Source organism: Pleurodeles waltl, chromosome 12 (genome assembly GCF_031143425.1).
Source record: "Pleurodeles waltl isolate 20211129_DDA chromosome 12, aPleWal1.hap1.20221129, whole genome shotgun sequence".
Classification (NCBI taxonomy): Eukaryota; Metazoa; Chordata; class Amphibia; order Caudata; family Salamandridae; genus Pleurodeles; species Pleurodeles waltl.
In genome coordinates this window covers 155,448,806-155,473,271 of record NC_090451.1, presented here as the reverse complement: position 1 = coordinate 155,473,271, position 24,466 = coordinate 155,448,806, and the positions used below count along the sequence as shown (strand labels likewise).

General features: G+C 42.4%; 1 protein-coding gene across 1 annotated transcript; it reads left to right on the top strand.

Moving 5' to 3' along the window:
• Positions 1-24,200, top strand: MPHOSPH6 (M-phase phosphoprotein 6). The gene is made up of 5 exons (XM_069217280.1): positions 1-191; positions 9,951-10,063; positions 12,943-13,033; positions 14,535-14,638; positions 23,618-24,200. The coding sequence occupies exons 1-5, from the start codon at positions 141-143 to the stop codon at positions 23,751-23,753; spliced, it is 495 nt and encodes a 164-aa protein (XP_069073381.1). The 5' UTR covers positions 1-140; the 3' UTR covers positions 23,754-24,200.
• The last annotated feature ends 266 nt before the right edge of the window (positions 24,201-24,466 follow it).

The following is a 24,466-nucleotide window of genomic DNA, read 5'->3' as shown; positions in this document are numbered from 1 at the left end:
TATGGATGATAGACGTGAGGCTGGCTTCATAGACGGTTTTTAAGTAGCGCACATGTGGTCACTGTGCTGCATCGGCGTGGATTTTTCCGGTGATTTGGATCAGATATTGTGAAGTCTGGTTTTTGGTGGCATATTTTAACATGGCTGCGGAAGTGACAGGGAAGCTCTCCAAGAATCTGCTGCGGATGAAAGTGAGTAGATCGCATTATGTAGAGGGTGGCGAAGGTGGAACATGGGATACTAGCGATTATACACGTTATACTTGGCAGTTCATTGGTAAAGGTAGCGATATGCATACAGAGATAGAGTCCAGTGTTTTGACCGCCAACAAGGCCTTCTTTCATCGCACATGCCTTCTTGGGAAGACGTAAGTCATGTTTTGTTTCATTAATACATTGTATATTTTTCCCTCCTTTCACCTGCAGTGGAAAACTGTTAGAACTTGGGTTTCTGGTTGTCAGGGCATGCACCCTGTACAAGCAGGAACCACCTAGTGAGGGTAAGCTAGATACACGTTTACAGATAGCCAGTGGTCACCCTCTTGTAGCTTGGCACAGAACGGCCCAGCTTATTTAAAGAGGCGATGTGTAAAGTATTTGTGTAGCAAACACTCTGAGTAACATAATGAAAACATCACAAAAATATATTATATTTTTAATGAGTAAAACAAGACCAGCACAACAAATCTCCAATAAGTAGATGTCGAGTTATGAATTTTTAAAGAATACATTTAAAAAATAGGGCTTAGAAGTCAATAGCGCTCAGATGTTACCTAAAGATCAGTCTGACCGCGATAGCTTGGCAGGCCAGCTACAGGACCCACCTGGGGCCCACTAAAAAAGTAACATGATAGAGGATTGCCTTGACGTCGAGGAGGCGATGTGAAGGTGATTCAACAGGTCGGAACTATGCAGCCATGGGATGCGTCGTCGTTGAGACCGTATCTTTGAAGTGCGGCTTCAGCCCCCTTGCGGTGAAGGTCATTGTCCAGCCATGCAACCAGCGATGTGAAGGCAATGCGCCGGGACTGATAGTGATGCGTCTATCGTGACCCGCACAGTGAGCGATGCAAAGTCCTTGTCCTCAGCAGTAGGAAAGATGCGTCTGCATTCAGGAAGGATGTGGTGGTTCCGATCAGTGCAACACAGGCAGTGCCTCAATATTTGTTTAGAAACAGCTGCAAAAACCACTTTCAAGGCTCAGGACTTGATTGGGCAGGGCAAGACGCACAGTTGGCAGAGTCCAGCAGCCGAGGCAGGGTTGACAAGTCTTCAATGGCCCTGAGACTTCAAAACAGGAGTCACTCTGGACTCAAGTGAGATGGGTCCAGTCCTTGTCTTTAGGAGGGCAGAGATCAGCAGGAAGCAGGGCAGGTTAGCAAAGTAAAAAGCAATTCTTCAAGGGCAGCAGTCCAGCAGAGTGGCAATCCTTGTAGCACAGCAGTCATTACTCCTGGCAGAGTTCTTCACACGTCCAGTAGTGTACTATTTGGTAGGGTCAGAGGTCTACTACTTGTATCCAGTTGTGCCTTTGAAATGGGGGTGACATCAAAGAAGGGTCTTTGAAGTGCACAGATCCCTTCCTCCTAGCCCTGGCTCCAGACTATCAGTATGGGGTGATAAACCTTTTTTTGTGGAACATGAACTAACTATTCAGGTGTGTTAGCTACCCCTCCCTCCTCCTGCCCAGGAAGAGCTATCAGAATACAGATGAGTGCAGATGAGTTCCCTGTCACATCCACCCTTCCTGTGTTTGTGGCTCCCTAGAGGGACTGCACAAAGTGTAGCTGTCACCCGCTTCAGACATGTATTGGAGACAGTCCGCAAGGCACATAGAGCAGGAAGAGCACGGAAATGCCCACTTTCTAAAAGTGGCATTTCTAAAACAGTAATATGAAATCCAGCTTTACAATTAAAGAAGATTTATCATTACCCTTCCAAAGATATGAAACATGATTCAGCTACCCTTTTCAAATCAGGAATGACAGCTTATTTGCATACTAAGGAATTCCCAATGCTAGCCTATGGTAAGAGTAGGCCTCTAAGTAGTGAAACAAAATTGGCTGTTTATCGCTGCCAGGACATTCAAAACTTAAATGTACACGTCCTACCTTCTACTTGCACATTATCCTGCCCTTAGAGCTGTCTAGGCCTACATAAGGGATGACTTACTTGCAATAAAAGGGTAGTTTAAGGCTTGGCAAGTAGTTTTATGTGCCAAGTCAAAGTGATAGTACACTGCACACACATGCCTTGCAATGGCAGGCCTGTGACTGGTTTTTATAGGCTACTTGTGCTGCAGGCTCACTAGTAGCATTTAATTAGCTTACCCTGGGTATATGGTATACAATTTTACAAGGGACTTGCACACGACTTAGATATGCCAATTGTTTATACATCAGTATTACCATGTTTAGGGGAGAAGAAGCACTTGCACTTAAGCACTGGTCAGTAGTTGCACAAGCCCAGAGTCCAAAGGCCAACAAAAACATACTGCAAAAAGAGTCCGTAAGCAGGCAAAATGTTTGTGTGAGACCACCCTAAGGATGACAGGTCTAACAGAAACTTTTTGCATAAATCTGTTTTCTGAGCAGATCCCAAAACTAGTTTACACTTTATGATACAGGAAATTATGGCACTCATTATCAAATCATTGGCCACTTTTGTATTGAATCTACTCAATAAAAGGCCCCTCTGGAGGTGTAGGATCCTCAGTCCCTTTGCAGGCCACTTTAATGGAGAGGGTCTGGAAAGATAGCTTTTCTCACCAAGACAAGAATGTGTACAATCCATGCCACAAGTCATATGGAGGTCTGGTCCCTAATAAGGACCCTCTTCAGTGCCTTCTTTATCGTATTTATATGCTATTCTAGCAATTGGGGTTTTGCTGTCACGCAGTCTATGCAGAACTCCAGTAACTCAACTTGCCTTCAAGAGGTTCCGGACTGTTGTCTTCTCGTGATCATGAAACCTAGTTCCGTAGGAGAGCTACTGTTCATTGGAGGTGAAGACGCAGTTCGGTTAGGCATGGTACATGAGAATCATGTTGTCCAGATAAATTATCATGCTCACACCTTTTGTCTGCAAAAAGTCAGTCACCAGTTTCATCAGCTTCAAAAAGGACCATGGGATCTATGACAGGCTATATGGGAGCACAGTTAATTTTTGTACCTGAATACTTCACTGAAATTGGAGAAAACTGAAATAGGGAAGGATGATCTGGGATACTAAGTGTTTTTGTGGACCATCTGTTCTGTTTATATTGACACATAACTTCCATAGTGATAGATGATTACTCACCATACTGACAGGAAGGGTTGCTGTGTCTTATGTGGGTCGATGGCCTGCTGAGGGAGTGAATGGAACTGGAGCTAAGTGGGAGCAGCCCAGCTTGGACTATTGGCTGCTGGAGCTTTGAGAATTACCACCTTTTGGAGGAGCAGTGTGAGGCCCTTCTGGGCCTCCACCTGAGGTGTCTGCTGCCTGTTGGACTCTTCTGCTTGCAGCAGAGAGCCACAGGCGTATCAGTGGTCATGGTTCTGGGCCAAAAACAGGGTACCTACATTCCACCCCCTTTCTTCGTTTGTGAATTTCCAAAGGCCATAATATCCGGTTACATAATCTCAGCATCTATGGCTACTTGAAAAATACCAATACAATGCAGTCCTACTCTGAATGACAGCCACCACGTTGGAAGGAAAAATGTCCTACAGCCTATACTTACTACAATAGGTGAGTGTCAGACAGTCATCCAGACTGGGCGATAGAGAACTATTACAAATTCCATCCATTTACCTCAGCCCTATTTTACTGGTTCATTTTTGTAATGTTTACCTTAACATTTAGCCAGGAAAATGTTAACTATGTTGTTTTAACTTTGAAACAATTCTAATGTAAACTGTTAGTATGCAGTTGTAACTGTTCATATGCAAGACGGTCTCATGTCTGTCACATCATGTTTGTGCTCTACAAAAGTAAATAAATTTTAAATAAACTGCACACCTTTTGAGTGCAAGAGGTCCATCATTCTCCAATGGACACAACTGGCCACAGTGGCAATGCAGGGTAGCTGGCCCTGGGCAAATATGCTTTTCACGAAAGGATGAAGGGAAAACCATGTGACGAAAAGCTTCTATTGGCTAAGCCCATATTATATATTCTTGCAAAATAGGTAACACCTCTGACATCTTTCATAATCGAATGCTGAGGGCATGGGAGGCGTGATGCATTATGGTCAAGATGTAGCAGTCATGCTTGTGAATCCTCACCTAAGTAATAGAAACAGGACTGTGCTTGAGGCTGAAATTGGTCCACCTCTGAGGTTCTATCATTTCATTAGCTGGTAAAACCACTCCCAGTTGCTCATACCTGCTCCTTAACACAGGCAGAAAAAAAACTGGCACACAGGATTGATGAGGTCCAGTGTCTGTCACCAGAATGGTTCAAACAGGCTCTGAAGTCTCAGAACCACAGTCACACCAAAGGCAACACAATCAAAAGATAGCAATGCCAATCAACGGATAAGCTATGTTCTAGAATTACAAAACCTGTAATTAGCACCCAGATGGGATACAACTTTGGACAACAAACAAGATGGAGCAGACAGCACTTATCTTGAATGCGAATCAAGAAAGAGCATGCATTCGATATGATGATGACACTGTGTGAACTGTGCACCGTGAAAGATGATTGGCTATTTTGACATGAGTTGTGTAGCATTTCTACTGCACCTCATGGGAGTTTGCTGCTTTGGAGTACTAAAGGAACTTGTAAGCACAGTCCTCCAATCCTGACTTGGAATGGGTCTAAGATCTTCTGATATAGCGACAAGAGCAACTTATATCCCATAAGTTTGCCTTTCTTGCTATATAAGAGGATCTTAGACAAATCCCAGACAAAGATGATGTAGCTGCTGTCATTGTGATAGACGTTAGTGTTGCTGTTGACATGATCTCAAATAGAGGGAGGCTTCAGTCCACCACATTTGTAAGTTTCTTTTGTGTCACTGTCTCCAAGGTCTCACTGGCGGAGTCAAGTTGAGTGAAGACTCAGATTTATCCCATATACACTTTATGATGTTCCATGGTGCAGTATGAATGCCTAAAGTTTCCATCTCTCTTTAGGGCTATGCAAGACACAGCTTTAGTTGTCTTTTGGAGACATGTCCTTTCCAATGCAATACATATACTTAGATAGGGCTTTTGGTCAGCCCCCTGCTTGTGGTTGGGTGACTTTGTTGTCTAGTTGACATCCCTCCTTATTCAATGGCTTTCTTCCCTTTTCCTATGTTTGTCCTACCCACAATCATTTTGGTCCGTGTGTTTTGGTAAGGTATCCTTCCACTGCTGATGCCAGACCTTGCTCTGCAGTGCATGTGTGGGGCTTTTCTTTTCTCCCCCATGCTGTTCCCACTCCACCTGCTTCCTTAAGTTCCCACTTCCTCCCCCTCCAAACTGTACATTGCTGCCCGCACATATGCACATGCTTGGTGTTTTTTTTTTTTTGTATATATATATATATATATATATATATATAATAAATCCCATTCAGAGATGAATATACGTGTTTCGTATTTTTATGGCACAGACCTAGCAAAGAGACAGCCCAGCACTCTTCCGGGTCAATGACCAACATAACATCAACAAGTGATAGGAGAGGTACTTGGTTTTTTAACTGCATTGTGAGGTAGTGCTCTTTAAATAGGCGTGCTTTCAGAATCTTACTAAAGTGAATCCACTTTGTGACTTTACTGGTAGGTGCAGGGTTGGTGTTCCAGTTTCTGGATGCATACATGGAAATGGGCTGCTACCACAAGAGATGGTGAGCTTGTCTGCAAGATAAGTTGAGGTGCTGGTTGTTATTGCATTGTGAACAACGCAGCTGCTTTTGAGAATGAAGGAGGTGGGCAAGGTAAGCCAATAGAGTTCCAACAGGATGGGGGGTAATGTGATCATATTTCTTCAGGCCTTGCATGAAACCTGCTGCAGAGTGTAACTTGCTCTTAATTGGTGCAAGTGTGAGGCCATAAAGTATGGCATTGCCACAATCCAGATGCAAAATTATGAGGGCTTAAGCGGCATTTTTGAAGTTGCTTTCTGATTGAAACCTTTTCCCATTAAAAAAAATAAAAACACATGGTACTAAGCAATCTTTGTTATTCTGGTAGTGTGTTCCTTGAGGGTGAGGTGTGGTTGGTGTCCAGAGTGAATCCAAGTGAATTGTAATTCAGGAAAAGTCTGGGTTTGAAGCTGTCAAGGTTCAAGTCACTGAGCCACTTTTGTGCTGTTTTTTGTTTTTGTTCTTGCAAATAACAGGTATTCTGGTTGGGCTGAGCTTCATGTAGGAGCTGAACCTCCAGTTCTGGATGATGTGCAGGCAGTGTTTGAGGTGTTAAAAGTCTATAGCAGAGAAGACGTTGGGGTAGGGTTGTGTGTCATCAGCACCCAGATGCTCAATGTAGAGGTTGAAGACAACTGGAGACCATATGGAACCCTGGGGGGGTTCAGCAGGTGATAGGGATCTCTTTGGACCTGGACGTGACCTTAGGAACAAACTGGTGTTGGTTGGAAAGGTAAGAGGGCAACCAGTGAAGGACATTGCCAGTAAATCACTTCAAGTGCACATAAGGGTGGAACGGTTGACTGTATCAAAGACAGCGGAGAGGTCCAGCAATATGAGGAGGCATGGATCATCATTTGTGGTCAGTCGGGCTTTGTCTAAGATGTCTGAGATAGTCTCCATACCCCAGCTTGATCTATAGCCAAGCTTGTATTCCTATTGGAGATTGGTTAGCATTAATGTGATCCTTGACTTAAGCACATACTGCTTTTTCAGTAATCTTGTGATGAATGGTAGGTGATTACTTGGCCAGTAATTGGCAAGGTCATCAGGGTATACTGTATTTTTTTTAGGATTCAGAGGATCTGACCAGTCTGGACAGCATTTGGGAAGATGCCTTGAGTGAGGGACGCTTTGACAGTGGTGAATAGAAGCACCCCGAGAGAGAGCTTTGACGAAGGATGGGGGGGTAAGATATAATGTTCATAAAAAGTGTCTTTGAGGGAGTAGAGAATGTTGGCTAGATTAGCGAGATATAGTGCTTTGAAAGTTGGCCATTGCATGGATCTTCGGGAAGGTGTCCGCATAAGAGATGAAGTAGGCTTGTTGTCCGTGGGCTGTCAGATCTTTTGAATTTGTTTTGCTGAAGTAGGGGTTGGTAACTTTGTACTTTTCTGGATGCTCGCACAGCAGTTGCAGCTCGCGATCAATTGAATACAGTAAAAGCCACTTCCTTATGTGATGAAAGTGATATGATGTTGTAATTAAAGAATAAAATTTGGTTAGGTGAAGGCAGACTAGGAACATTTAAACGTTTTCCAAAGCCTGAAAATTTGAAACATTGCAGAACTTTGGTGGTGAAAAACCTTGCATACTCCAGAGGGAGATGATCACGTTAACAAAGATTGTTTCATGTGGAAACTTGACATGATGCTGGAATTTATGGTTAAGCTTAGAAAGGAATTATAATTCAGGATACTTGCCAACATTATCACAGGTTTGTTAAATTAAATGTCATTTCTATTAGATTGTTTTCAGAGAGTAAACTTCTCACCCTTTTAACATATGTTGAGTAATAGTGTGTGTGTCGGTAGGTGGAAAAGGCACTCAACAGATCAGTGGCTTAATGCTCTATTATACAAACAGACCACCCACTGGTCAAAAATATATATATTCTAGGAAAAAGACAGAACAAAAAAAAATTGTTTTGAAATGTAATTCATAACAGTACCTACCTGTAAAGTAGTGCCAAATGACACAGTGACTCCTGTTGTAAATGTAACAAACCTTACCTGAGATTTAATGACTCCAGATTTAGTGCGTACGGTATAATAAGGGTATTTCTTAAAACCTGGGTATCTATAATTTGCAAACCGCACAAACCTGTTCCCCTGTGACTACTTCAGGTGAAGGTATAACCAGTGAATGTGATTCTAGAAGTTCCTAAGACTATACTCGAGAGCATAGTGGGTGTACTCTTCTCTCTGGTCCAATCTAAGGGATTAGCTCCAGCTGCATACCTGATAACAGTGTTGAGAGTTAGCCTGTGGTGTAGATGGCAATCCTTTTGGGGTGGGTAGATTAGCACCAGCTGAACAGCATGTCAAACAGCCTTGAGCCCAGGATGGTTGTGTTTGGAATGCTGTAGCCAGGTGCCTGTGGCTAAATACCCTCCGCCCCCAAGTCCAAATTCCTATGGGCAAATTTACGACTGTGGTGAACCCAGTGTCTCACTCCACTGTCGAGTAACTTTCCTGCCTTCCTCTATCTGTCTCATTACCCCTGCCCAGTCCGGGTTTTGCTTCGTGGGAGATGGCCTCCACTAAGGCCCGTGTCTAGCCATATCCAATCAAGATCTTAGTCCAGTGGGCAAATCTCCATCTTTCCTGTATTTTGGGAACAAACTCCAGGATCTAGTCTACAAACGCCTCCTCTCTGCATAACCTCCTGGCTGTCCTTAACCTCATGAGCTATTTCTGAATCACACTGCCTCTACACTTGTTGCCCTCTATAGCTTTTCTCTCACCCTGCCCATTCCATACCCTCTCTCCATAACCTCTCCACTTCCTGTCCCTATCTCCCGTCTGTTCTGAGAAGTGTACTCCCTTCCTTTATTGCTAGACTTTCTCTATATAAAACTACACACACGTATAAGCATTAGGCACTGTTAGCACTTGGTCATATTTTTTTTTTTCCCAAACACCTTTTCCTGTAAGTAATGCGTGCGGCTATTTATGCTGTCAAAACAGCACCATGTTTGGATTACATTGTGCAAAAAAAGAACCATTAATACAGCGGGTCCCAGTCTGTATGCTGCGACACCCCGATGCACAATGAAAACTAGCCAGGGGTCCACGAGCAGCACACAGTTTTTGAACTACTGCAGACAATCCACATTCTTCTCTCAGTTCTTTCCACACACGCCTCGCCGCAATCTGACGAGTTGTCATATTCCTGATGTCAATCTAAAAAAATGTGTTTTTTCCAGTGAAATATTCACTAATATTTGTGATGTTCCCATGCTGTGAAATGGCCCCTGCTTTCTGACCAGCGTGCTCATTTGATGTCAAATGGTTTCCGAGTACTGATTTGTTTTTGTTTATTTCTCTCGGTGTCCAGTGAAACTGCAACGTGTTTATTTTGTCCAGAATCTGATGTTTTTTTATCTTTATCCCCACTATTCAAAATAAAGTAAACAAACTGAAATTGCATGGGTAAAAGTGAGAAAAGAAGTAAAATAAACAAAAGTATCTATTTTTAGGGAACGATTTCACCCTCTTTTACCATTGCAGTATAATTGTAAACATAAATAGATGCAGTCAGATCTTTTTTCGCGCTAATCACCATAAATCTTTGTCATACATAACATCCTGCAGTGGCTTTATAGAAGCCACCTCTTAAGTTCCTTTTTACATCCGACTGGTGACACACTAGTCACCTGTGAACTGCTAACGTTAATACAAAATGGAAGTACTCCAGAGGCCAGGCTTACACTCCCCCCACCCGCCCATGGCCAGCAGCCAATAGGTCAAGGGAGTCACGGCTAAAAAAAATTGGGATCCAGTGCACTAACTTGGGGGTATATTACCCCTCTGCTGTGTTTATTGCTTACAATCTTCTCTTACCCTCGAAATTAGACAAATTTAATGAGCCGGAAGGAAAAGATGCCTGTGAGCAAATGTGTCTACTATGTCCATCCAGCGGCATTGTCAAGTAAAAGAACATGAAAGTTCAGAGCAAAAACTAAAACAAAGTGGATTGTTCATTTATCTTAAATCTGTCGCTGTGCAATGCCAATAACACACATACTGACAGCATTCTGACAAATTTGCTACAAACCCCAAGTGTATTAAAAATTATAATTAATTTGCTTTATTTGTTTTTATCCCTCAGTTTATGCAGCGAGGCTTGGATCCAGAGACGAGGAAACAGTTGGAAGAAGATGAAAAGAAAATAATTTGTGATGAGCACTGGTACTTGGATTTGCCTGAACTAAAGGAAAAAGAGTGAGCAGATTTTCATAAGCATTTGTTCTGTAATTTAAACGAAATCGGCAGTCTGTGGGTCTAATTTTCTTTCATCTTTGCACCTCTGGGAGTTCCTCTTACACTTTTTTTATTTATGAAAATAAAAGCTGGTTTATAGCTACTTCCTTCCTAGATTAAGTAATTGCAGCCTTTGCGTGCCGTTGGAGGTTTTCAGTCAGGAATGCCCCAGGTCTTGGAATAGTTCAGTTTGTGCAAATATATTGGAGACTAGGCTAAAGAAGTGCAAGGATGTCACAGAACTGAAAATGTGTTTGTTGTAGTGAGTGTGCCTTTGCACTGTATTCCAATACTTTAATCTTCTTAGAACTGTAAAACTTGTGTTTCCCAAGGCAGCATCTGCAAGTGAACCTAGTGGCAGGATCTGTAGGGCCAGGTGTTATGTTTTGTGCTGGCATATAATTATAGGGCGGCGATATCCTATACACCCTTCTTGGTTTTCCAAAAAAACCTTCCTCCCTCTAGGCAGTATGTGTGTGTAAAATTCCTTGGGCAGTATGTAGTCAGATGCTTCAAATGAGCCACTCCAGTAGAGACAGATGTTTCATATCAAGGGACATACACAACAGTCATTGGCATCTTAATAAACAAAAAACTCTGCTATGCCAGTGCATTTTATGCAGCTTTCCAGAGCAACAGCTCATGCTCCTGAAGGTTCTCAGTTTCTCTACTTTCAAATGCCAATTTGCCCATGGTAACTTGAAGTTGCATTAGAAAAAGAAATAGATCTCCGATTTGCCTGAATGCTTAAATTACCTGACTTGGAAATGGATGTTTATAGTGATTGTCCATTTTGAAAGGCAAGCTGGTCAGCTTCCGACTTGTTGAGGAGCACTTCATGTTGTAATGCCGGTCACTTTTGACTGCCCACCTTCTCTCTGGACCTCTAAGGACAAAGTAAAGGCTGCCACCTCAACTATCTCGAACAAGTAGTATTTTCATTTATTCTGTACATCAGCTGTGACAAGATTTCATTGTCTTCTGATATTGTTACCTGGATTATGACTCTATAGCTGATATTTTGTGTTAGTCATTATATCCTCTTAGTCAAAGTCTTTAATATTTTGTTCATGGAAAATTGAAGGCTGAGAAGGTTAGTTACAAGGTACACTCAACTCCTTGTGAGGGCCACATGACACATGTAATGTTCTCTTCTTCCCCTCATATAGTTGTCCCATATGTTGGTTCTTTTTAACAAGAATCTAAGGGTATATCTGAGGAGGGTGGCTATATAACTTAGAAGTCCCTGAGATTTCATCGGGACCCGGAAAGATTCTCCCTTATTTAAACATCCAGTAAGATGATAGTTCCTCAGCACAGGAGGGTCTGCTTTGTGACTGTCAATAATCTGAGCGTTGTCGGGCTGTAACATAGGTCCATGTTCAGAACTGTTATTGTACCTATATTCATTCAATTCAGTGAATGCTAACAGAATGCTTAAGCTAATGCTCCAAATGCATTCCTCAACTTTGTTGACCACCTTGGGTAAATAATGTAAGTCTGGCAAGTAATGCTTTTATTGTGTGATACTGACTGTGTGTTTGTGTGTGCACACAGCCATTGTAGAATAAGTGAATGTACACATCCTAACAGGACACAATAAAATGGCGTGTCCGCTACCAGGACAACTCGAGCATTATCCACAGCTAGTGATCCGTGGTGTGCTCCTTTACTAGGGTTAGCGATGGCGTCGTCTAGTCCAAGCATTAAATGATGCTCCCTGGAGTTGTGCAGCCGCACATTTCCTGATGTCTAGGGTCTATGAAAGTATTTTAATTGCAGCCTCTTATCTGCTTCTCAGATAAAGAACATTGATTCAATTGTGTTGGTCAAAGACGGACGCCACCTTTTTGTTGCTTGAACACATTGAGGTGTAGTGCTGAGAAAATGGCATGTCTTTGTTTTCTGCTTCCGTACCTTCGGCCATCAGCTGTCTTGTTAACGCCTTACCTGTCTCTCTTCATTTTTGGAATGGCGTTTCAACTTCCCGGTGGCTACAATCACAGTGCTGTAAACCAAAAGGAAGTGTGGGCGAGCAGGGGTGATCCTAGAATGCTTGACTTTATTGAAGTTGTCAGTGGTTAGTTTCTCTCGAAGAAAATCGAAATGTGCATGTATCCAGTAAGTGGAATAAACGTTAGTACTGAGTCGGGAGATACTAGCTCCTGGGAAGGTAATACAGTTTAGTGCAGACCATGTTACCAATAGGTGAGGCAGAATGTGGTGCCCAAGCAGTGTGTATGATGGATGTGGGGGTGCAGAGGGTGGCTGGTTCCATTGCTGGTAATGGTGGTCCTTCACTTGTGTGCAGACTGTTATGATACAGCTCCTGAAGGGAATAGAGGCAAGTTCCTGGTCCGTCAGTGGTTGTGGAGCACTCGTGCACTGTCTTGATACTTGGGTCCTGGTGCGCTAAGGGAGCAGTGGAGTCTTTTTACAATGAGGGATTCTGTGGCCTAGTGATTGTCAGTTCCCCGGGACAGGCACCCTTTAAGCTGTCAGTGGCTTTATTAGTCTGCAAATGTATTTAGAATTCTTATACAGCCATGACTGCATCGCTGATCACTAGGCGTCCATCATATTCTGGTTTAATTTTTTAGATTCATACTCTAATTTGACATTTGTAGTTGTAACATGTTTCTCTTCCTTTTCCCTGTGGAAATGCAGATGCGCATATTGCAAAGTTTTCTTGGATTCGTCAATATTGTATCATCGAGTGAGTGAAAATGCAGAAATGATGAATAATTGATAGCTACATTGAATTTGAAATGTTGTCAATCCTTTTTTTTTTTTTTTTTTTTTTTTATTCCTACATTCCTGACTTTCTTTTTTGGTAATAGGAACGCTATTGTTGAAGAAAGGAGTTTTGTTCCATGTGAAGACCTGTTGTACGGCAGGATGTCCTTCAAAGGATTCAACCCAGAAGTTGAGGTGAAATATTATTACATTTGGGATATGTCGCATGCCACAGCTATCTGCTAGGTAGTGGTTGAAATCTACAATGGTATAATAGTAACTTTAAGGATATGTGAGACAGTGGTGGTCGATTCAATATGCTTAAGCACAAATACCTGAAATGTACAGTTGGGTTCGTTGTAGCTCTGATGCTACTCCTAGTATCAAAGCCAACGGTTACTTCTACTGTTTCTTTAGGGACATGGCTAGGACTCCGCATAGGATTGCCATTCTGCTGAGATTTACTCCTCGTGGCTCACTTAGTCTCGGAGCGAGGGCAAAGAGCTAGATTTTTGGTTTATGGTCTGGGCTCAAGGCATGGCTCAGTTATTAGGGAACATTAAAATTACACTTAACATTAAACCATGCTTTAAGGTGTTTCGATTTCAGTATTTTGTTTTTAGAATGTGTATTAAGTGTTACAGTTCATGCATCTTCACACCACCATTGTTTTCAATCCGCCTCTAACAGTCCATTTGACATCAACCAACGAAATTTGCATAATAATTATCCTTTGAACATCCTCTGAACATTTACCACTGTATGCAGGCTAGTGGTTCCCTGTCCAAAAATCCTAGTTTTAAAAAAGTAGGTTGGGATAGAGTGTGAGCTGAGCTGGCTTCAGTGATTGTACAGGTAGAGCCCACACTTCCTGTTCTCGCACTGTTTGTGCACACAGCTGTGAAAACAGTGACCTTTCGGTGCCCGATTAAAATAAATGGAGGCAGATTTCTGCTATCAGACTGCTTCCATTTGTGGAATGGTAATCAGAATCAGTGTTTGATGTATAATGAGTGCTGCAGTTCCTTGCTGATGGTTTATGCACAGTCTGTCCTTGTAGTCGGATAGAAATCTCACCTGTACAAACAATTTTAATCTAAACCTTTTTATCTGAAGCAGATTCGTCAGACCTTGCAAAAGCTTTTCCTTAAGGGATCAGATATTGTTCACCGAACATGTTCTGTCAATTCCCGAGGCTCCAGGAAACCCAGTGGAAGCTAGGTTTACGCACCAGCTCACAAAGAATCCCCGTGAGCCCCTTGTGCAGAACTTCACCATGACTTTAAATAGTCACTGGGGCATTTTCATGAGAATCCCCCTGCCAAGACCTCAGCACAGTGTGTTAAAAGTAGCATTGGGAATTAGAAAGCTAGTCTTCTCCGTAATTCCACAGATTAGAGAATACGCTCAAAGATACATGTAAAAGTCTTTCTGGGGAATAGCTCTACTTTTCTTTTACCATTTTCAAAGCACTATTGATCAATATTTTTAGGAAGCTGTGTGTTTCACAGAAGCGTATGGTCTCCTTTCCTATTTCCTGTAGTTTTAGCAACTTCTCTGCATTTTTTTCTAATGGAAAATGATTGTTTGAAGTCTGCTTTGCGAGGTCAGTTTACACATTTATTCTTAAATTATTGAATACCATTACGTTTATCTTTCCCGTTCAGTTCCTAATCGTCAGTAATTATAATTGCAGAAATTAATGATCCAAATGAACTCTGCAGTCCCCGCTGACGAAGAAGAAGACGGCAAAATTGGGAAGATGGAAGCTGACATATCTGATGAGGAGATGGCCCGAAGGTAACTTTTGTTTTTTTTCTTTGTATATTTATCAATCAGTCTGTTTACATGAAGCCCTTTTCCCTGCGTGTCTTCATTCAGAATTCTGAAAACTCATGGTTAATGTCAGGGATATTTTGAACCCTATCTACTGCAGTGATGTGCTTTGAACTCGAACTGTGTCTTGTTTGCTCGATGATGAAGCATCTCATTTACCTGATGCCGGGAGTGCTAAGATGTTTTGCTTACTATTCAAGCTAGGCACTTTGTTTAAGCCCTCCGCATTGGACCAACCTGTGGTTTGCTCTGATTGTCATTCAGCATGAATTCCTCAGGGCTAGCCTTCATTTGCTCCTGTTACGTATGGTATTTTGTTGGGTCCTAGCAGGAAATGCTTGCTGTATTTGTCTTTTACTCTGATGTGCTTCGGGTTACCAGCTAACTACTTAATAAGGTAACCAGGTTAGAACCGTTATACACTTTTTCTAAGATGTCCTAGGTTATATTTTCTAGGATTGGCTCATGTTGAATATTTTAATGGGTAATGTATTCCTACTCCCCTCCAGGTTAGGAGCATTAGGTGTCACCTTTGCTGATTGAGAGCTGGAGAAAACCGATATACGTGCATCGCCACGTTTTGACTTCAGGGAGTCCCACTTGCTGAAATAAGTGTCAGTTAAGGATAACATGATGGTCGCAAACTACTATATCATACTCCAAATCGGTCTGTATTCCACAATTGAGCCTTCCAGTTCATTTTGTGGGGCTTCTGCTAGACAGCCTACAAGAGAAAAGTCTTTCCCACCATGATGTTCACACCACACAACTCTTCAGAAAGTGATTTAATCGTAAACCCAGATCCAAGCAGAAGCTGCAGTCAGGAAAACACATTTCAAAATACATCCACAATCTGAAAGAAGTTCTCCTTTAACTGTCCCTTTGTATTGCAATATTTTCTACTTAAATTACTGTGAGTAAAATACTGAGGGAGACTAACAAATCAAACATAAAATTCTGAATGACAATTTTTTTGCTTGTTTGTGAAACTAGGAATCTCAATTTACCAAGTAACTAAGAAGCAATACTGCTCGGGCCCTGGGCCAGGAACATAAAGTAAATAGTAAAGAATAGCATGGACTGACCTACTTGCTCACGGGTGCTCTTCTGGTACCGGGTGTCTCAAGAAATTGTATTATAAGCTGGCATCAAGTGCCTAAGGTGGACACCGGCTAAAAATGTTGCTGGCACCGGGGCAGGAAAATACGTTGCATGTCCCAAAAAACGAGGCAAATACATAAAAGGGATATCTATAGTGCCTCCCTTTAGTATGAAAATAGAAAATAATTACTTAAAAAACACACATGGTAAAAAAAAAAATTGTCAGAATTAATTTAACCAGAACTGGGGATATGAAAAGCTGCATCCTTTTCCACATGTGGTGGTGGGGCAAGAAATTTTATACAGAACTAGGGGACATATGAATAAAGCATTTTTGCGTTCGTAAACTGCCCGATCGGGCTGTTTGGGACCGCAAAAATACATTTTGGAATGTATGAATTACAATTTGCGATTCGGTAACGTTACCGAATCGCACTTTAAAATTGCGAATACATACAGATTCAGTATAAGGAAGGGGTGTGTCAAGGGCGACCCTTCCAAAAACTAAATTGGACCGGTATTTAGTAATGTTTTGTGACTGAAATGCAGTCTCAAAACATTCGGTTCTTACCACCTAATTCAAGTAGGTGGTAACCCATTCGCAAACAGTAAGGGGTCCCCAAGCGCAACCCCTTTCCCTTTGAGAGTGCATGCAAAAAAAAAAATTAATAGCAGCCTGTGGTCCCAGGGACCACTGCCTTCTCTTAAAAAAAATAAGAGAAAACTTTTACATTTTCTTTTTTTGATGTATCCGTTTTCCTTTAAGGAAAATGTGCTGCATTTAAAAAAAAAAAAAAAAAAAATACTGCTTTATTTAAAAGCAGTCAAGACATGGTGGTCTGCTGAGCCCAGCAGGCCACCATCCCTGTGATTTTAGCATTTCCAAATTGCTCGCAAATTGCGACCTACCTCATGAATATTAATGAGGTAGGTCGATTTGATGGTCGAACCATTACGAAACGCTAAACGAAACTCCTGGAGTTTCTTACATTCAAATAGCGATTGCGATTGACAGAAAGTCGTAATTAGGTAATTGCTATTCAAAATAATGATTTATCTGGCCCTAGGTTCTGTGCAAGCAAGTACCACTACTCCCCTAGTAGCTATACCTACTCTCTATAGTCCCAAAGAATGCTGCTCAAGACCCTCCTTTGAATTTACTGTACGTTCAACCTTTGTGTCCCAAAGTAGCATTGTTGTGCATTTTTTCTTTGAGCCCAGTCTTCTCGCCCTTACGGTACAAGTGCTATCTTCTCTTTGACACCCAAAAGCCATACTGTTTCGATCAATAAAGGATGCTGTGTATCTTTTACTAAACATCTGGTCTAATATTTAATCTGTCAGACCTTTAATATATTTCCTTCAAAAATAATTGGTGACTACCCTAATGTGGGCAAGCAAGCGACTCCACGTAACACTCTGTACACCTTTCATAACCATGCCTCCATTCCCTATGCCTAGTGCGTAATGACATTGCAGAGGGCTTCCTGTTGTCACGGGGGGTTGATTGTATTAGCGAGTATCAAAAGGCATAATTCCCGTAGTAAATTACCAGTTCTGTTGATGGGATGTAGTTATGCTGCTTATTTGGGCAATCCAATAGATGCAACACATTCTGTGTCATTTTTTATCTGCTATAATAGAAATGATGGGTCTACTCACCTGTACATAACTTAAAGAATCAGTTCTTTTAAATATGCATTTGTTAAGAACCCTCGATTGTAAGCAGGACTCAATAACGGAAATTAGTAAAAAGGAGACGCAAAAAGTAAAAGGAATTAAATCATTAAACGAATAATTTCATACAGATATTTGGTGCAACAGCCTACATTACCACACGTATGGCTGCTGCGATGCTCCCTTCAGAAGCAGGTAACGCATTTCAATGAAAAGTGTAGCAACCCAACTGAAATAGAGCACTTTGCCCTAATATAAACAGCAAGATGTATTTCTACGGAGCCATTTAGAACCTGATAACATCATAACGCTAGGAGGTCTTTGTTTAAATTCAGAGTATCTTTTTGAGCTGTGCATGGTGAGCCCATGATTCTAGTCATACAGAGTCATCACGATGACTACCATATAATTATTAGTGGTCTTGATTCGATGTTTGGTAGTCGAGGGCTCAACTAGGGTCCCTTGGTGTAGCTTGGTTCTGATGGATACTTCCAGTCGCAGATTCCTTACATTGTGAATACCGCCAGGCACCAAACTCAATCCTGGAATTTTCCTCAGCAGTGCTTTCTTGTGCCAGCTGGTGGTGTTGCGCAGCTATGCATTGACTACATCCCACCTTGGAAATGATGCTGGAGCCACATAAATGCACCATACCTGCACATTGACATAATTTTCTTTCTTTCTGTGTCTTCAGATGTTGATTCAGAGCTCACCCCCTCAACTTTTACTCATCCTTGTGACAATTGTTCTGAAAACAATTTAAACCTTGCAGGGCTTGTCACAAGCGGATGTCTGTGACGGATTTCCACCTGGTATGTCTGTGGAGCCTAGGGTCTTTACATGTCTACAAGTCCTGAGAGGACATAGTCTGAATGAATCCCAAGGTGATCTGGGACTGCAAAGCCAAGCTCTGTCTCTCTGAACGCAATCAAAAGGCATGGAAAGGCCGGTTCTGGGTCCGTCTTAACTCCTGGGCCAACACCAAACCTGACTTTGAATCCTGTGCCATGATCCATGCCTGCCCCTGCTACATTGATGCTGACACTCAATCCCCCAGTGCTGGAGGAAAGAACTATTTTCCTATCAAACTCCGAAGCCAGCCAAACACAACCTTGATCCAAGTTGCATCTTCAACAGGCTTTAGCGAGGCCCGTCCAACCTTATTCTGACTCTGACGGAACATTGCCACTACCTAGGGGTCTTCACATTCTTTTGCCTCAGAACACAGTAAACATAGTGATACTGGAGATGACTGGGATGATGCATCCTAATATTATGATGACAGTCTTTTTATAGACCTTCATAGCGCCAGTGTTTTACAAAACTCCCCCCATACCAGGACACTGGGTTGAACTCTTCCACTACCCTTCCACAGAGGAATAAGCCGGGGTAATCAGAGGGGCTGCCGAGATTTTAGATCTGCAACTCCTCCCTGTAGCAGTTAAAAGTATTACCCTGACTGAGATCCTGCAACTTGGGGAGACTTCCTCAGAAACACTTCTCCCTTTTTAAAGAAGCCCTGACAGACATACTAATGAGCACTTAGGCCAAACCTTCCGGTTGCTCACCAGTAAATGGGCCAGTCCCCAGAAGATATAAACCTGTTGTTGGTGATCCTCCTCTTCCTGTGGAATACCTTACACCTGAAAGCTTGGTGTTCCAGGAGACTATGAGAAGGGTAAACTCCAACTCGATCCCTTCCTCACCCAGCCTCTGTCTTCACTCAGTAAATGCCAGCTGCCTCTTAAGATATTTGCATGCTTTATGAGGTATGATCAGTGAGATCTTTCTGTCATTCCCTGCTAATTACTGTGCCAACCTTGCACTTTTAAGGTGGTCAGGATGCATTGAAGTATGTTATCTGCTCTTGGCGCCTCCTGCTACCAAACTGTTTTAGCTCTGTGGCACACGACTGCTGTTAGAGGCAGGATAAGGTATTGCCTTGACAGCTGGCAGGGCATCACATTGACAGAATAGTCCAGCAAGGATGTGCCCTGGTTTTCCTTTCGAATGTGCTACATATTCCACCTGCTTTAGAGGGCTGTCGGAGGACAAAGGAGCCATAGAGAGGGTCCCAACATCAGAAATAGGGACTGCATGTTACTTCTGCTATTTCCTAGTACCAAAGAAGGACAGAGATCTTTGTCCTATTTTAGATCTTTGCCCTGAATTTCTTCCTCAAAAAGGACACATTCAAAATGCTCACAGTTCTATTCTGCCTTGGATCCAGGAGACCGAATGATTAACCTGGACCTGCAACACACTTATTTTCACATTCCCATCCTGCAGTCCCACAGGCATTATCTGTGGTTCAGGAAGAGCCAAGAGCATTTTCAGTTCTCTGTGCTCTACTTGGGTCTCATCAGTGCCCTTCAGGTGTGTACAAAAGTGATGGCAGTGGTTACACCACACCTTTGGAGGTAAGGAATACCAGTCTTCTCCTACCCTGTTGACTGGATGCTGAATGCACACTTGCCACAGTTAGACATAGACCACCTCCAAACAACGGCAGACCTCTTAAAATCTTTAGGGTTCTTTATCAGTGTGCCAAAGTGACAGCTAACTCCTTCGCAGAAGCTCCTGTTGATTGGAGGCTTTCTAGGTAAGATGCTGTTTCAAGCCTTCCCTCCAGCTCAACAAGTACAGGGCATTGGAGTTATGATCCAGGCGTTTCAACATCGGTCCTGGGTCTCAGTAAGAGTGGCCTTGAGGCTTTGTGGCCTCCTGCATCCTGCTTGTCAGTTACGCCAGGTGGCACATGCAGGCTCGGCAGTGGGATCTGAAGTCTCCGTAGGCTCTTCACCAAACAAAATTGTCAGAGTCCATCCAGGCTTCAGAGAAGACTGAAAAAAATCTTGCAGTAGTGACTGTTTGACCACAGTTGGATCATTGGCAGACCCTTTCCCTACCCCACTCACAGCAGATGGTGGGAACAGACGCATCACTGTTGGGTTGGGGAGGTCATTTGGGAGATTTGGAAATCCGCAAACTCTGTTTGCTGCCAGAGACTCTCCTCCACAGCAGCCTGTTGGATTGTGGGCCATTTGCTTGGCCTTAAAGATACCTACTGTCCATCAAAGGGAGGCTGGTCCAGGTTCTCATGGACAACGTCACCGCCACGTGGTATTGCAACAAACTGGGCAGAGTGGGGTAATTTGTCCTGTGCTATGGCGCTCTGTGCCTCTGGCATTGGCTGAATCGACAGGGCATCTATCTAGTAATGAAGCACTTGGCAGAATCTTCAAACACTAGGAAGGAAAAACTCAGCCAGTGATGCCAAGCTTACCAGGAATCGCAAGTACATATAGAGGTGGTGCAGAGCTTCATCCAGTAAGGGCGAGAACCCTGACTTTGTGCAGTCTTGGCGATGGGGAATAGACAATGTCAGTACTTTTGCATGTTCTACTTCCCAAGAAGAAGCATTCCTCCTAGAATGCAGTACAGAACTTTTGTATGCCTTTCTGCCACTACCTCTTCTGCCCAGAGTTTTGAAGATCAGGAACAAACTGGCCCAAAGCAACATAATGACCCCGGATTGGGCCAAAAGAGAGTTGTACTCAGAACTTCTGGGCATGAGCATCTGTCCTTCGATCAGGTTGCTGCAGCAGCATGGCAAGTTACTGAACCTGGGCCTGCACCGTCTACATCTCTATGCATGTATATTGAGTGACAACAATTGGCAGATTTCAATCTACCTCCTGAAGTGAAGGTTATTCTAGTGGCCAGGTGCCCTACTAAAACTGTTTACGCCAGACACTGGGAAAGGTTTATACCCAGGTGTAATTCCGCTATGAAGGCCCAATATAGGCAAAACTGTTGAATGTTTTTCTTTGTTTGCTTTCTTTAACCCAGCAAGGACTTGCCATGGCCAATGCGAAAGGTTATTTGTCAGCTTTTTCCATATTTCTGCATTTACTGGAACTGTCTCTGTTAACGCATCTCAATAGGTGATTTATTCTTAAAGACCTGGTACATATGTTTGCACTCAGAACTTTTATGATGCCACAGTAGAACCTTAATTTGGTTCTTACTATCTTTATGTGTAGCCCCATTTGACCCAGTGCACCGCCATCCTTTACATCTACTGACTCTCAGAACAGTTATTCTTATCAGCTCTTCATGCGAGTGAGCTGCAAACTCTGTTCATTGAATACACACCACCTTTTTCACCCGCACAAAGTAGTGTTATGGACTAGGTCTGTATTCCCGCTGAAGATTGTGACACCTTTTCATATTGGACAATTCATCATCCTTCTGGCATTTTTTTGTTCCTCTTTCCCCTCAAAAAAGGAGAGACTCCATCGCTTGGATCCCAAGAGAGCTGTCGGGGCTTACATCTTTCATACCAAGGCCAGTCAGGAGGACGATCAGCTCTCATGGGGTTCGCTCAGGCAAAGAACGGTTAGAGAGTGCAGAAAAAGACCACATCAAGGTAGATAGTCTTCTGTATGAAAATCTGCTGCACATTGGCTAAGGAGCAGCCCCCAGAGGGCCTTCGGCTCATTTGACCAGAGCCAATACTGCTGCTACTGCTTTGGCATGTGATGTTGCCTAGTCTGTACATCTGTCAGGCCATGGCATAGGTGTTAGTCCATACATTCACAAAGCACCGTGGCCTTGATATCCATTTCCAGTGAGAAGGTCACTTGCCCATTCGGTCCTGCAGGATTTTCTAGTTTGTCATACCACAGGTGCACCATCTTTTTTTTGTGGAGGGGTTACTTCTTTGGTATCTAGTCACAAGGTGATGAATCTGCAGTTTGAAGTATTCATTAGAAAGAACAAGTTACTTACTTTTGATAACTCTTTTTCTAATGGATACTCTTTTTCTGATGAATACTCTATCTAGCTGGAGATTCCTCATCACACTCAGACTTCCCCATTTATGGAATGGACTCTTTCTCTATCTATAAAGAGATTCAATTTTTGAGATCTGTACAGTGTCACATCTAATCACTTATTAAGCTCTGTGTCAAATTTTGTGGACAGAGACGAGAAAGAAACTGATGTCCGCACTCAGAAATGGTGTGTATATATATATATATATACGGCTCCGGCATCACATCTGGGACAAGACGAAGTTGATGTAGAGCCACGCAGTGCCTCTTATTGGTGCACAGGAGCAATGCTGAGAAAAAAACCTATAGATCCAGACTTGCACCTCGGGTAATTACAAGGTGAGGAATCTGTGGTTAGATATCACCAGAAAGGACGTTACTGAAGGTAAGTAACTTGATCTTAGTATTCTAACTTCTATGATATTGCAGTACACTCGGATACGTGATTCTTGAAGGAAAGCATACACCATCAACTGATATTAATCTTTATTTTGCATTGAACAACATCACATCATTTTTATTAAGACCATATTCTATAATTTGCTAGAGTGAAATATTGGTGTAAAGCATGCCATATTGCACTCAGCTGAACCCAAATATTCGTGTACACACTTCTGTAATGCGAGATCTGTTTCTTTCATTCTAGGCATCCCTGCTTTTTTTTAAAAAATCTCTCGACATTTGTATTATTTAAATGTCCTACCAGCAGGCCCTCTAAAATACAGGAGATTAGACGGGAAAGTTACAAAATGTTTGGGACTCTTCTAAATTCCAAGTGTATCCCTGAAATAGTTTCTACTCCGGAATATAGGTGTGAAACTAAATGTTTTCATGAACATGAATGACTCATTATTATCATTATATTTGAATGTTTTCTTGTCTTTTAGGGTGTAGACCAAAGACAAATTACATGTACGTTAGGGCTGACTTCATTTAGGTGAAATTTCCATAAGTTGTAATTATTGCAATCCGTAGGTGACACATTGACTGCTGCTCAGTATGGCAGCTGCACTGCATTCCGTGAGCAATGTGCGTAGTTACGTCATCCATTTTAATTAAAACATTTTTTGTTCAACTTTGCGTGATATCTTTGAAGTGGAAATTGCAGCAAATTCATAACTGCAAAATGCAATGTGGTTGTGGTATTACACAGTACCAAGGACCCTGTTGTTTTCCATCTACTAAGCTAAGTGCCTCCTGCAGACGAACTTTGCAGAGCATCACAGTCAGTCATAACTTTGTGAACTGTCGGAAATTTAGTTAACCAAAAGAAGTTTTGCCTTTTCTAATTACTTTTTGTGTATTTTTTTTGATTCCACACCTGTAGGTATGAATCCTTAGTGGGCACCATCAAGAAAAAATTCACGAAAAAACGATCCCAACCTGTGGTAAATGAAGACGACGAGAACCGGAATATCAAGGGCAACAAAGCAAAGAAAATGTTTTTGAAACCCCAGGATTAGACCAGGACATCTGCTGTTCTTGTGAGTGTAGTGAGCAGGCAAGGGTTCTCATGACGTTCTTCGAGCTGGATCTTGGGTCTGTTTGCAAACAGTGATAATTTTCAGAGACACCGACTTCATGTGCCTTCTGGGCATAAGTCCTACACAATGAGACACTGGACACCTGAAGAGCACTACAGAAAGGAAATGGAAGGACTGTAACTCCACTGGATGTTATACATCCTTTTTTTTTTTAAAGACATTTTTTTCAGTTTGGGATTTTTACTCTTTCCACTGTAAAGTGTTTTATTATTTTAAGCTGAAACGTTATCGGTATAGCGATTGTTATAAGTTCAGCTAATTAAACTAATAACATCCGCTTAGTAAAACTGTTTTGCCTTCGCAATGATTTATTTTCCATTATCTTGCCCAATCTATGCAATAAAATATAGCTCGGTTTGTTATTAATATGGCAAATGAAGAAAAATATTCCGGGGTCACACGTTTGCAGCAGTTACTTGCAGGGCCTGTGCCTGCCATGGGCAGCACCTGCAGCTGCCTAGGGTCTGCTCTTACTTTCCACCATGGGTCCTTTTAAAAGGCTTCAGTGTTATGAGGCCCAGGGAGCAACAGCGGTACAGCGCTTCGACGCCCAAGTGAGGGCCGACCCCAGTCCTCGCATCCATAAACTGAAAGGACTTCAGAAATCTTATCATTGCATCTGCATGAGAACA